The 14,113-nt window shown below is 47.5% G+C and overlaps 4 protein-coding genes across 4 annotated transcripts; 1 reads left to right on the top strand and 3 right to left on the bottom strand.

Annotated features, from left to right (window-relative positions):
* Nucleotides 1-274: 274 nt before the first annotated feature.
* Nucleotides 275-1,790, bottom strand: EYB26_008060 (uncharacterized protein; the record flags this gene model as incomplete). The annotated part of the gene is made up of 3 exons (XM_054267319.1): nt 275-460; nt 525-1,226; nt 1,290-1,790. The coding sequence occupies 3 exons, from the start codon at nt 1,788-1,790 to the stop codon at nt 275-277; spliced, it is 1,389 nt and encodes a 462-aa protein (XP_054123294.1).
* Nucleotides 1,791-2,698: 908 nt separating this feature from the next.
* Nucleotides 2,699-5,380, top strand: EYB26_008059 (uncharacterized protein; the record flags this gene model as incomplete). Its single annotated transcript, XM_054267318.1, has 5 exons — nt 2,699-2,953; nt 3,010-3,240; nt 3,302-3,513; nt 3,581-3,727; nt 3,784-5,380. The coding sequence occupies 5 exons, from the start codon at nt 2,699-2,701 to the stop codon at nt 5,378-5,380; spliced, it is 2,442 nt and encodes an 813-aa protein (XP_054123293.1).
* Nucleotides 5,381-6,182: 802 nt separating this feature from the next.
* On the bottom strand, nt 6,183-8,543 carry EYB26_008058 (uncharacterized protein; the record flags this gene model as incomplete). Its single annotated transcript, XM_054267317.1, has 4 exons — nt 6,183-8,108; nt 8,176-8,286; nt 8,348-8,364; nt 8,429-8,543. 4 exons carry the CDS (start codon nt 8,541-8,543, stop codon nt 6,183-6,185), a joined length of 2,169 nt encoding a protein of 722 aa, XP_054123292.1.
* A 1,528-nt stretch (nt 8,544-10,071) lies between these two features.
* EYB26_008057 (uncharacterized protein) lies at nt 10,072-12,271 on the bottom strand (the record flags this gene model as incomplete). The annotated part of the gene is made up of 5 exons (XM_054267316.1): nt 10,072-10,211; nt 10,271-11,266; nt 11,340-11,445; nt 11,501-11,961; nt 12,019-12,271. The coding sequence occupies 5 exons, from the start codon at nt 12,269-12,271 to the stop codon at nt 10,072-10,074; spliced, it is 1,956 nt and encodes a 651-aa protein (XP_054123291.1).
* Nucleotides 12,272-14,113: the final 1,842 nt, after the last annotated feature.

The following is a 14,113-nucleotide window of genomic DNA, read 5'->3' as shown; positions in this document are numbered from 1 at the left end:
TCTGACAGAAGGTACATAAACTGGACAGCACGGCGCGAGCCGGACGGTCGAGGTGCTGATGAGAATATGTCCGCTCAGCCAAAAGCGTGAGCTTTGTATACTCATACTAGAGTTGATTCATGTTCTTCCTGATATGATTGCTCCGTCTAACTGCCAAACAATCCACTTAAATCATTTAACGATTCTCTGTGGAAAGTAAGCAGGGCTCAAACATGCCGGCTCGGACTCGAGCTACAAGCCATGCATGTTGTTTGAGCACGTTAATAGATATCGTCTAGTTATCGACGCCGATCTTGACCTTTTTCTCTGGAGGAGGAATGACTTCATCTTCTTTCTTGCCAGAAAGTGTGGGGAGTTCTTCGAGAGATTGCTTGATGATATCAAGAGCGCTCTTAATCTCGGCTTCCGTGATGACCAGTGGAGGTGCGAGACGAATGATGTTTTCGTGGGTTGGCTTGGCCTATATCATCTCAATTAGCGCTTTGCATTAATCACTCATCGAAAAAAAGGGGGGCAAGACATACAAGCAATCCCTTGCTCTTCATCAACATGCACAAGTCCCAGGCTGAGTGACCGCCTGTCTTGCTCTCGTCAATGACGATGGCGTTCAGCAAACCCTTTCCGCGCACAGTCTGGATCAGAGGACTGTTGAGCGCCTTCAGTCCGTCACGGAAGATATGACCAAGTTTCTCGGCATGTTGCACCATGTTCTCATCGCGAATGACCTCCAAAGCGCGAATGGCGACGGCAGAACCCAATGGATTACCACCATAAGTCGAACCGTGAGTACCAGGCTCAATTGTGAGCATCACATCCTTGCGGCCAAGCACGCACGAAACAGGGTACATTCCTCCTGAAATGGCTTTTCCAAGCAAGACAAGATCGGGCTTGATACCGCTCCACTCATGGCACAAAAGTTTTCCAGTACGGGCAATACCTGTTTGGATCTCATCGCAAATGAGGAGCACATTGTGCTTGTCGCAAAGGGCGCGAGCCTCCTGCAAGTAATCATCGTCTGGGACAACGATACCCGCTTCTCCTTGGATCGGCTCAACCAAGAAAGCAGCTAGGTTAGAGCCAGCAGCTTCAAAGGCCTCCCGCAGGGCAGCCTTGTCGTTGTAGGCAATTGGCTTGTTGGTTCCGGGGATACAGTGTCCGACGTTGGGCAGGTATGGACCGTAGTTGTCACGGGACTCGGGATCTGAAGACATGGAAATAGCGGCAAACTACAAAATCACCAATCAATATCAGGTGGACATGGACAAAGCATTCTACAATGGACAACTTACGGTTCTACCGTGGAAATTGTTCTCAACACTAAGCACAATTGCTTGATTCTCAGGAATTCCCTTGACCTTGTAGCCCCATTTTCGGGCAATCTTGATACCAGTCTCAACTGCTTCGGCACCGGTGCACATGGGAAGGACCATGTCGAAACCAAAGAACTTGGTCACGAACTCGGCGAACTTGGGGAAGACATCGTTGTAGAAAGCGCGTGAGCTGAGGGCCAACCTCGATGCCTGGTCCACCAAAGCCTTGACCAGTTCGGGATGACAATGACCTTGGTTGACAGCGGAGTATGCGGACAGAAAGTCTAGGTAATGACGACCCTCGGGGTCCCACACAGAGGTACCTGACGCGCATGCAAAGACGATGGGCAGAGGGTGGTAGTTGTGGGCAGCATAGTCATGCTCAGCCGCGATTGCGGCCTCGGTGGATGCGGCATGATAGACGGAATCGTCTTTGGGAGCGACGTTCGTGTCTTGGGTTTCAATTGCGATGGGCGACATGATGCAAGGAACCTATATAAGGAGCTGACAATGTCTACCTAACATAAAAGAACGGTCAATGGCTTTGATGTGAGTGGATTGTGAAGATGATATTCGAGGTATGGCGGGGTTGGCTCTCGAAAAGAGACTCTGAGAGGGCGGCAAGGATAGAATGTGGGAATAGCCCTCGAATAGATGAACTAAATAGGAGAGGAAAAAGAAAAAGAAAAGGTCAGCGTCCGTATATGAGGAAAACCAATGGAAGGCGAAAAAACGAGGGACACGATCCATTCTCGCACCGTCCGCGGGCATGATGATGGAGCTAGACCTCTAAGTGCAAGTGTAGCCGTTCGCTGCCACTTCCAGTCCCGGCCAACGGGGAGCCGGCCCGGTATGTGGCCCGTGATTGGCTGGCTGTGTCTGCCGGAATGTCAGCTCTTTTCCTTGGCCTCTGATTGGCTGTTAGAGCAGTAGCGTGGACCATATACTATGTAGTAGATTATAGAATATAGATTCATCATTCATGTGATGTGTGGCTCTAACCGCATTAGGTTAACTACGTAAGTCTGCCAGCGATTACGTACGTAGTTCCTGCAACTCCAACATCGCAACTTCTGCCTCAAGATGCTATAAGTTCTTTCTTATGAATCTGAGTAAACGTCTTGTATTGCACTTATTCTATGAACTGTATATACTACTCTGTTTGATTTTTCCATGTGAGAGTTGATTTTCAACAGTACGTATAGTGGGGCCCCGTGGATTGCCGCAGCCGCCACCTCTACCCTTGCTTTCCCCAGCCAACCGTCGCGACTACTGAGATCGACACCCACCCACGGCTCCATAATAATCATCAATTTGATATCAACGGCGTCTCGTTGCCGACTTCATCTGCCTGTGCACTGGTTCCGGCATGCAGCTGACCCGGCATCATGTCCCTGGAAGCCTCAGAGCAATCTCTTGCGTCGAGCGGCACAGACACTTCTTTGGCCGATTCCGTCCATCGTCTTAGACGACGCGCCAAAGCTCAAGCAACGCCTCAGAACATCTTGTTGTTTCTCGTCGCGTTTCGCATATTGAATGCGCTTACTGTGCGCACTTTCTTCCAACCCGATGAGTTCTTTCAAGCTTTAGAGCCGGCATGGCAGGTTGTGTTCGGTAAGGATAGCGGTGCTTGGATCACATGGGTGAGTTTCTTCCCCTGAAGAAGTTGGAAAGTAACTAATTGCAATGTGATGCGCAGGAATGGAGACATGAACTACGATCTTCTATCCATCCCCTATTCTTCGCCGCCGTTTATTACATTGCTGGCTCCTTTGCATGGATTGCGCGACTGTCCCCCCTGAACGCAGCCGAATTGCTCATTGTAGCTCCCAAAATTGCACAAGCCATCATAGCCGCGACCGGTGACTATTACACATGGGAACTGTCCAACAAGATTTATGGAACTGAGAGCTATGGAGGATGGGCCACAGTAGGACCGCAGAACGTATTTGCGGTGAGAAACACAGCTAATACAGAGACTTTGTGTATAGCTAGCATTGACTGCCCTGAGCCCCTGGCAATGGTTCTGCTCAACAAGAACATTTTCGAATTCCGCCGAAACTACATTGACCATTGTCGCATTATACTTCTGGCCGTGGGAATGGTTTCTCGATAACCAGGAGATGGACGCGGAAGAGGAAGAAGAAAGGGAAGAAGAAGATGAACCGGATGAGCCTTTTGAAAGCGCGAGTCGACAATCAAGGTACAGATGTCCTGGGCTCCCATGAAGACATATTTACCATCATTTTTCTAACGACAGTGCTATCCAGTCTCCGCAAATGTCTCTTACTTGCAGCACTGGCGTGCGTTCTGCGCCCCACGAACATTATCATCTGGGCATGTATGGCCGGATTTGCCGTGTATCAACGCCCATGGTTGACCGTTTTTATACTCGCGAGAGAGTCGATTTTCTGCGGGTAAGTCTTTCGAAGGATACTCGTTCATATTCAGATTGTATACTTATCATCGATAGTTCCGCTGTACTTGGTCTTTCGGTTCTGATCGACCGTCTCTTTTACGGCGTCTGGGCTTTCCCCATCTTCCAATTCCTCTACATCAACGTGGCTCAGTCAATCGCCATCTTCTACGGCCATAATGACTGGCACTACTATCTCTCACAGGGATATCCACTACTTCTGACCACAGCCCTTCCCTTCACTCTTATTGGGCTGTATAAGTCCCTGCGTCCTGGCGACTCAGCGATGATTAGCCCCGGAGGGCCGATCAAATTTCAGCTAGCTACAGTGTCTCTTGTCATGCCGGCGATGCTCTCAATCATTACGCACAAGGAAGTCAGGTTTATTTATCCTTTGCTGCCTGTTTTACATATTTTGACCGCCGATCCCCTTGTGTCTTTTTTCCTTCCAGCTATTTCTTCTTCAAACAACGCTCAAATGCCGCGCAGATTGACATTACTATTCCTTGTTCTTGTGAACATTTTTATCGCATACTATACCACTTTGGTACATGCACCCGGCGCGATAGACGTACTCTCTTACCTACGGACACGACACGATGCCCATCAGGAGGGTTACGGCCACCTACTCGCTCCACGACCATTGTTTGGAGAATCGGACAAACCGGTACAAGTTCTTCCACCCAAGAATATGACTGTTGGCTTCCTTATGCCCTGTCATAGTACACCTTGGCGGTCACACTTGGTCTTTCCCTCTATAGAGGCATGGGCTTTGTCCTGTGAACCTCCCCTCGGGCTGAACGAAACACAAAAGAAGGTATACTTGGATGAAGCGGACCAGTTCTACGCAAATCCCACCGAATTTCTACAACATCACATGGTTGGCGGTCTCTGGCACGTCCCTCGTCGACCATCATACATGTCAACCTTGCCCCACCGATCACCGCCAACGGCTTATCGGTCTCATCAACGAGCGCATCCATTGAATGAGCCTCTGTATCATGAGTGGCCGGACTACCTGGTTTTCTTTGCTCAGCTCGAACCAACAATTCGGACCTCGCTGCGCAGCAGCTCATATGGCGAGTGCTGGCGAACGTGGAATACGGCATGGCATGACGACTCACGGCGAAAGGGGGATATCGTCGTCTGGTGTCTAGATCCCAACGAGCAGCAGGAATGGCGCAAACTCCAACACAAGCAGCAGTCGGACCGTCGCGAAAAGCAACTCGACCGTGTAATCTCGCGATTTGAGAAGCAAAAACAGTCAAAAACGAGTAAATATAATCCATTCAACTTCTTCCGGCGACAAACAACCACTGCCACGACGACTTATAATACTCCTGGCTCATGGTTCTCTTCTCTACCATGGCCATTTACGTCTACAACATCATCACCATTCCCATTCTCGACCCAAAGGTCCTCACTTCTTCCTCCGTGGCTCAAGAATCCTTTGACAACTCAACGAAAACCTCAATATATACCCAACTTTATACGGAATTATCTACCAGCGAAAAGGCGTTGGTACGATCCAAGATCATGGTTTTCGTCTTCATCGTCGTCATGGACATCGTGGTGGCCGTGGAATCATAAGGGTAAACTGAGAAGGAGCTATGTTGCTGTTAATCCTAATCATGAGCGCGGTTTATGGGAGTAAATAAGGAATGTTTTGACTTATATAATGTGACGGCCGGTATACTTGTATTGTTTTCGTCGTTGATTCAGGGTATATAGTTATCTTCATTGTGAATAAATAATTGCGTCGATGACTGACATCTTCAAGCCAATACCCTATGGAGAGAAAATTGAAACAGTCGAGCACAACGCTGAATCTTGATCACAATATTCCGTCCCAAAAAGGGTGCGAAAATCTTATATTATATGGCAGGGCTGAAATCTGTAACTGTAGCAAAATTGCTCTCTGATCTAGCTCACCGATTCCATCCCTCAAAATCGAGCACAGATAGATATCTTTGACAAGTTTGCGAAAGACTTATAGTGCATGATACATATAGGTGCTAATTATGCTGTAGATTATGTTTGCGGGACTCCTTGAATATTAGATGTTTATACGAGCTCGAAGATAATAATGTCCTTGTTCTAAACTGGTGCTGGGATGACAGACATAAAATAATCTTCATTGTTTAGTTTCAACAGACAAGATAGTACAAGATCGGTCATATATCGCAATGTACGCCTCGTATGCATAAAAGCCAATGTCCCAAGGATAATACACGCGCACACAGAAAAAAAAAAATGAAAGAACAAAGAATGTACAGGTAGGTAAAGGTATGTTCAACGGCTCGGATTCCCGTTCCCTAGAAATACACGTGCGTATGTATTATAGTACGTCATATAGACATTAAATATGTCCATTCTTTGGATCCTTGCTTCAATAACCAAAGACGGAAATATATATATTCGAAGTAAAAAAAAAAGGAAACAACAAAAAGGAGTGATTAGGCATATCGCGCGCTTAGACTTGCAAATGCATCGGGACTATGTCGACCGTTCTGAAGATTGTTGATGTCGACGCTAGCTTTGCTCATGTGTATTGGTGCTCGGGGCATGAAGTTATTTACTGGTGGTGGTTGAGGTTGTTGAATGGTCATTTGTTGATATGGGTTGGCGGAAGCTGCACCCATGCCGATTCCGAGACCGTTTGATGAGGGAGTTGCTGGTGTTGAATTAGACATCATTGCGAATGGATTCGTCTGTTGCTGTTCCGGTTGTTGCAGCTGCGGTGGTTGAAACTGAGGTTGTTGTTGTTGCTGCGTTGCAGCATTCATAAACGGATTGTTATTCTGCATGCCCAGACTTGATCCCGTTGGATTACTTTGCAGCATTGTGGGAAACATGCTCTGTGCCGTGTAACCTACAGACGCACTATTCGAGGCCTGCACAGTATTCTGATGCTGATCCACTGGTTGCTGCATCTGTGGAACCTGTGATTGTTCCGGAATGGTCGACATTGGTGGCGCAGCTGCTGGTGCAAGGTTGTATAGTGCTAATATACTATTCTTGTCCGCTTTAGCAGGTTGTTGTGGAGCGGTCTGCTGAAATTGGGCATAAGGATTCTGCTGTTGAAATTGCTGATACTGAGGTTGTTGGTATTCGGCTGAGTAATTTGGGTAGTTGTTTTGCGAGTTGACGTTAGCATCAAACGGATTGGTGTTTGATACTTGATAAGGACTGAGTTGGGGTTGTTGAGAGAAGAACATAGAAGAGGCCATAGATGGGGAGGTAGAGGAAGAAAAAACAGGCATAGTGTTGGCATGTCGAGGCATCGTTAGTCTTTGGGACTGCGAAAAAGTGGCTAGATTCTGATGTGTACCCGTGGACTGCGCTGACAACGAGTTTGCGAATGGATTCCCAGGCGAGAAGCTGCGGGTTGGCTGAACAGGTGTCGACTGTGCCGTGTGACTAGTATAATAAGGATTGGGCGCAGTTTGAGATGTCGGCGAGGCTGTCTGAAAGAATGGGTTGTAGCTCAACGGCTGCGGGGAGCTTGTATATGAATGCGATGTCTGTAGAGGTGTAAGTGCCATATTATTGCTCATCTGATGGCTAACATATCCCCCAGTCGTGTGCGGAGACATTCGTTGCGCAACCTGCAAGTTCTGGAATGCGCCTTCAAGACCAGTTGTAGCAGGGGCTTGTGCGGTAAGTGCGTCGAACGGATTATACGATTTGGCCGCCCGCGCACCAGCGGCGCTGCTCACGTTTGGCATGCTCCATGGATCGTCGGCCTCAGTCTTGGAAGGAGAAGAGGATGGCTGACTTCTCGAAGTTGAAGGCTTTGGAGGAGCTGCAGGCGGTAGACCGGACCCTTCTCCTAGACGAATCAAAGATTCCACCGCGCGTGTCATATCACCCCCAACACCTTTAAGGACAGAAGCGTTCCTCTTATCATTCGGAAATCCCATGCTTCTGAGCTGATCCAACTTTGCGTCAAAAGAACCATCAGCCTCTCCGAGATTCGCACCGAAAACTCGAGATTGTTTATTGAGCGATAACGAAGGCGACAAAGGACCGCCAAGCGTAGCAGATCTAGGCGACGCCGGAGACGATATAGACAACTTATCGGACGACCGAGGCAACCGACTCGTCGACGAGACGGACCGCAGCCCAAACCCAAACTTCCTACCACTCTTCGGTGGGATTGGAGGCGGGCTCTCGTCCAGTGATTTTTGAGTGTGATATCCGGAGTCATCTCTACTCGGCGGTTTCGGTTTGCCGTCTTCCAGAATGCGGTGTTCGTATTTCTGGCGGATGAATCGCTCCATTGCAGAGTCTGCTTCATCGACGTCGACCGGGATGTCGGGTTTGATGTTGCGTGGGTTGTACTCTTTGTTGACGATTGCGTTTCCCCTTTTCCTCATGTTCTGTTCACGTACCAATTAGGCGTGTGTCTCAGTCATTTCGAAGAGGGGGGGGTGGGGGGAATCTCACCTCCACTTGTTCTGTTGTCCAGCTGTCCATAGTCAATGATTTGACCTTTGAGATATGTGTTCCCATCTTCCGGTGAAGCGATCCGCATCGCATGCAGAGGAAAACACCCAACTGTTGTAGCATTGCGTTAGAATATCGGATACGAACAATCGATTCGAATTATGAGACTCACGCTCCAACTTGCCCATCCTGTTGACATAAATTGACGATTAGCGATTGGTTAAGAAGACGCGGTGTCCGATTGAGAACTCACCTGGGTTTCCAGCCTGACAATCTGCACATCGATCGTTCCCGGGAACTGTCCGAATGAGCTCATGCAGAGCTCTCTCATTGCGCGCCTGCTGACGCTTGTTGATTATAGAAGCCATGGCGAGATATACAGCTCATCGATCACGTCGCAATTGAATAGACAGAATAAAGAATCGTGCCCACGACTTGAGCTGTAATCGGAATGCGGGAGCGTGTACGGCGGCAGCCAAAGAGTAGTACTACAGCCAAGTAATAATGTCTGATAAACAGCAAGAAAAGAAACAATGAACAATTAAACGATAGAACAATGACAATGACTCATCAAGACCAGAAATCAAAATCCAGCGCAGGACATGTCGTCAATTGTGCGTAGGACACACACGAGACAGGACAAATACGACGTTGATGGAATGATAGAGGGTGGCCAGGAGAAGCGGGCTGGCCACTGAGGACGGGCTAACTCCACACTGTGCAATGGCCTAGCTCTTCCAGCTCTCCGTACCGTACCACAGAGGAGTGGTTAGTGGTTAACTCAGCTTAGCGCTCTCAATAACTCAACGAGTTACGGTGTTTGGCTCTGAACTTGCTGACTGCCATATGCACAGGGTACGCTTCGTCCTCAACGCCACAATTTACGGACTCAGGGTCAATTCTACCGAGCAGTACACTCTACACATATCCATAAGAATACTGTAACTACCACAGAAAAACTCATTCAATAATTCTCTCTAGTACTAGTAAAAAGAAAAAGAAAAAGAAAAAGATGTCGGAGCAATTGGAGGACTCATCCAACCATCTATCGGAAAGAATACAAAAATACTCTTCCCATCGGCATCGAACGAGAGAAACAGTTGCCCCTAAGAAAATTCCACTCGCTCAGAAAAGAACAAGCAGGATTTCCAATTCACTCTGGTTCGCCAATATGACCTGCCATCTTATGGAAATCGTATATCGAATATAACAAGAATTGGAGGTTGATTATGCGTTCGTAGGTAAAAAGTGTAATTAAGAAAAAAAGAGAAAGAAGAAAGGAAAGAGGATCAGTGAAGGTAAGAAAATTATAAAAGTTGGTTAGTCGAGGTCACGTGTTACCGGTGGTGGATACTTAGTGCGAGAATTTCTTCGTTTTTGTTTTCTTCTCTCCCTTCACTTGACAACACTCGACATCACTCGACATCACTCGACGCTCATGCAACATACACAACGTTGTTTTGAGGACTTGTTAATGACGCGAGTACTCTGAACACATTTGTTTTGTCGCTTATATCGACTCGAAAACGAAAGCAAACGAAAAATCATCCAATCGCTTGTCTCTTTCAGTAAAACACATAATAATTCTCTATCGCGGAGAAAACCCACCATAACCGCGTCTACAGCATCCCGTGCTATAGTCGTTTTATCCTTTATAGTTCGTTCAGGTGGCATATCAAACCCATAACAGTTTTTAGCAGAGCTGCGTCTACTTCCACCCTGTTGCTATGTGACTTTTCCATCGAGCATACGGGACTATTAAGATGACGGACATTTCGTATTAGTTAGAAGGGAAATGAAACTATTCTTTTTTATATCAAAATACACTAAGTGATGCATGAGTTGAGAGATTGGTAGTGCTGTGAGCCTTAGAATATCTGTCGCTTGAGTTTTTCACTATTCAGCTCCTGTCGATGTTTCCTTGCGGACAAGTTGCTCGAGGTAGAAATCAAAAACGCGTTGCATGTTGAAGCCATGAAACGGGTCACTGGACTTCATGAGTTTTTCCAAGTCGACATTGCGATGCCTCTCAATTGCTACTATATTGTCAGCATCATGATACACGATCGAGCAGGAGTGACAACGGCCCACGTACCATCATGATAAGTTCGCTCGATTTCTCGAATGTCCTGTCGGAGAACAAGTAACTTTGCATCCGAGATTTGATTTTTCCTGAGCCACTTCTTGTTATTATGTTTAACAAACATAATAGTGTTCCTGAATGCGCATTCCACGTCTCGTATACGCTCGAAAGTCTCCTCCCACAGGTTCGGGTCGACACCTAGTTGCCTAGAGGATAACCAGCCATTATCCATCAACGACGTCTGAATATGGCATGTGATCACCATAACCAGTATTGCAATGCAGTAGATGTGACCTAGGCGACGGTCAGAAACCCCCTCGAGCTTAAGCTTCTCAAAATCCCGCAGAGCAGACGTCAGTCTATCAACAAACTTCCGGTACATATCGAATAACAGAGCTTTCACACATCTCGTAAGTGCACGAGAGCTATTCGGGAGTGGATAATTGTAGTTTCTGAACCTCAAGCGGGGGACGATGTTGTGGACGACCTGCTCTGGAATAGTGACAGGCAACGAGAGCATCGTGACAAGTAAGGCCGCCATCCACGCCTCTAACAGGTTGTGATCCAGTTCGGCTTCTTCTACCTGAGAATTTCTGCTTTCCTGCCAGCATTTAATAGAATATTCCCAAGTTGATAGCAGCAGTTTCTGGATCCATTCGATTTCATCATCAGGGAAACACCTCTTTAACCATTCGCGCATACTTCGTGCACTGGTAAGTGTCTGCTTCAACCAATCCCATATCATTCTTTGAGCTTCCTCGGCGGAATTGTAGACTGGACACACATGAATGCCTTGGTCAATTCGGAGTTGATTACCGTGACCGACAGCATGACTGCGTTGTGCTTCATTTGTGGTGGGATCATATTCAATTGCGTACAAGCCTTTAAATATTTTTCCAAACCCAAAGTACAATGGCAGCTCGAAGTTCTCCTGTCCGGGAGGGAAGTGAGTATGCTCGGATATCCATCCGGCCATATTATGAAAGTGTAATCGCTCTGCTAGTATGTCTGCGCAGCCAGTCTTGTATTAGACCATATGTGATGTAAGACAGACAAACGCAGATGCAACCAAAGCACTCACCAGGTTTGAGTAAATAGGCCATTTCGCTAAAAGAGCGTAGACAGGGACCCCATTTTCGTCCGTGTTGTAAGCCGACACATGTCCCGCAGGGCGTTACATCTGAACACTGCTTGGATCAGAGACCGAATCAAATGAAGGATCCATATGATAACTAGGCTCACCTTCATTCTCAACGTCCTGCACCTGATACATGCACCTACATCCCGCACCTGGCGAACATTTAGCACGCCATCTTCTGCTAGCTTCATACCTTGTTCTCGTCCGCCTCTTCTTGTCTCTATTTGCTCATGATTCATATCACTACGGTCATCCGAAGACGTCGTGTATGACGAGTGCACAGTAGAGAATGATCGCCTTGTTCCACCAGTACCACGACTGCGAGGGTTGCTAGGTACATTCAACAACATGCTTTGATCTATCATAGTCTGAAACATCTCATCAGATGTCTCCGCCACCAGGGCTCTGTAGTCTTCCTCAGTACGCAACCCACTCCATGGAGAAGAGTAGCCCATAGCAAGCGTCAAAGGACGGTCCGGTACATGATGGTGTGAATGACTGCTCAATATTGTGTCTGCTCTCGGGTGCTCTGCATACGAAGCTTGACTCAACATGTTGTTGACGTCTATGACTAGAATTAGCTTGTTCAATCAATCACCAGGGTTAAGGTGATTCATTTTACCTGCTTCAACTTGAGGAGATATCACCTGCGGTGTAGCCCCATCTTCATAGGTGGCGTTTTCCGGCGACTGAATGAATTGTCTATTGCTCGTCATTCGCCGATGACCGCTCGAAGAGTAATTCAAGTTGCCCATCCCACTGGCTCCTCGTATTGATGGACTTTGTATAGGCGAAGCGTGCTGGCGCTCTGTTTGGCGACTTGATGGACGACGATCGAGTCCAAGTGCATACAGATTCATGTCGTGGTACGCCATGGTGTCTTCAGAGTAGTTCGGGTCTATATGGATGAGGAACGTGCACTGATTCAATTATGAAGGAATGGAATACCGAGTTGACTAGACGTGGTGCAGTGACGAACTGGCAGGGTGGTATCAAGTCGTGTTTTATATAACACGCAGTGGACAGTGTCAGATCCGACAGTGAGGCACTAAGACCACAGTCGAGAAGTGCGGTACAGAGTTGGATACTTTTGCATGGCAACGAACTGGCGGGATGGTATCCAAGTCGGTTTTTTGTTGCAGAGTTGATAATGTCAGATCCGACGGCGAGGCGCTGATACTGTAGTCGAAGAATGCTGTCTAGAGTTGGATGGTCTTGTGTATAGACAAGATGGCGGGATGACAACCAAGTGCTGCTTTATACATATAGTCGACGAAGTCAAGTCCGAACTCATTTAACATTAGTCGGTCTTACCCCATACGTCCAACCATACATGTCCCCATCAGGGCGAATCAGGTAGGGCGAGGGCAAGCAAAAGCCAGGGTCTAATCTAAGTACGTATTGCCTCACTCCACTCTCCCTGTACTTGCTTTCAAATTCGGGACTCCACTATATCATCTCCAACAATGCCTCAGTATTACTATCTACCCTCATATATCACCGGCTCGCGTTTTACGACCGACCGATGATGCCAGAGCCGCTCGCTCAGGAAAGCTTCTTCCTTGTCCGAATCGTTATCATCGACTGCACGGATTGGCGGGACTCATCCGATTCGTTTGTCTTGTCGTACTTCGTCGACGAACGGAGACAAGACCAAGTTCGGGGCCGGCGGTTAGGGAGACGGAATAAAAGGAAAATTTCCATCAGACAAGATTTCTGCCTGAACCCATATTCTGTAATCGGACAGCCGAAATCTGCTCTTCAGGTCGGCGAGTGTTGAGGAGCGGAGGCTCGTTACGGAATAGCGTTGTACGCGGTCCAGTGACTGCACACGTATTTTGGAAGGGTGACTGTTTGATGGTGAAGCAAACTTTGTCAATAGCCATTAGAGTGAGGCAGCGAACGAAAAAAAAAACTTTTTCACCCAGGAAGATCGGTTGCTCGCTTGTTGGCGGTCCCGTTGGTTGCGCTGGCTTAATGAGCGGAACTCCCTCCTCTGGAAAATGCCTCGTGAAGGGGGCTGATTCGATAAGCCATCACCCGGGCGTACAGCAGAGTGGAAGAAGCGACTCAGCCATGGGTGGTTTCCACTCTCGGGATGTGTTGTCAGGATTGATAATAGAAACAATACAAGTCGTACCGCTGCGAGTGCGTAAGTTGGGAAAACGACACAGCCACTTCACACATGATCTGCAAAATCAGACAAGGAAGGCTATGGGGGAAGATTGACAGGCCAGGATCAGGGTTGGCGGGGACTTGACTTGGACTCTGACGAACGTTCAACGTTGAGAACACTGGGATGGCTCGCATTCGAGAGTGGCGAGAAAACGTGTGAATCCATTGGTCTTGTAAAATCGCGAACAGGAGACAATCATGAATGAATTGAGATTGCTTGGATTTCCCTTGTGTCTAGTAGTATTGTTGGTGCGCCTTGAGAGAAAATGCCGAGAGTCAAAGTTGCGTTCAGCCTTCTCGTCCAGTTGTGTCAATACAGAGTCACACACCAGTCTTATCGCGCAACTAGTCATGCGCCCGCATGGCTAGAACAAGGTTCACTGAATCCGTCGAAAACGGGGCGAAATTCATTATAAATCATTGCTCGTTTTCAACATTGGCAAATGGAGAGTAGTTCCATCTTGTTCATGTTGTTGTTGTTGATGTTGGTGTTGTTGTAGAACAAATTTCAGTGCTCTCGATCACCTTGGCTGTATGTAGAA

Source organism: Talaromyces marneffei, chromosome 6 (assembly GCF_009556855.1).
Source record: "Talaromyces marneffei chromosome 6, complete sequence".
Taxonomy (NCBI): Eukaryota; Fungi; Ascomycota; class Eurotiomycetes; order Eurotiales; family Trichocomaceae; genus Talaromyces; species Talaromyces marneffei.
This window is presented reverse-complemented; position numbering and strand designations above follow the sequence as displayed.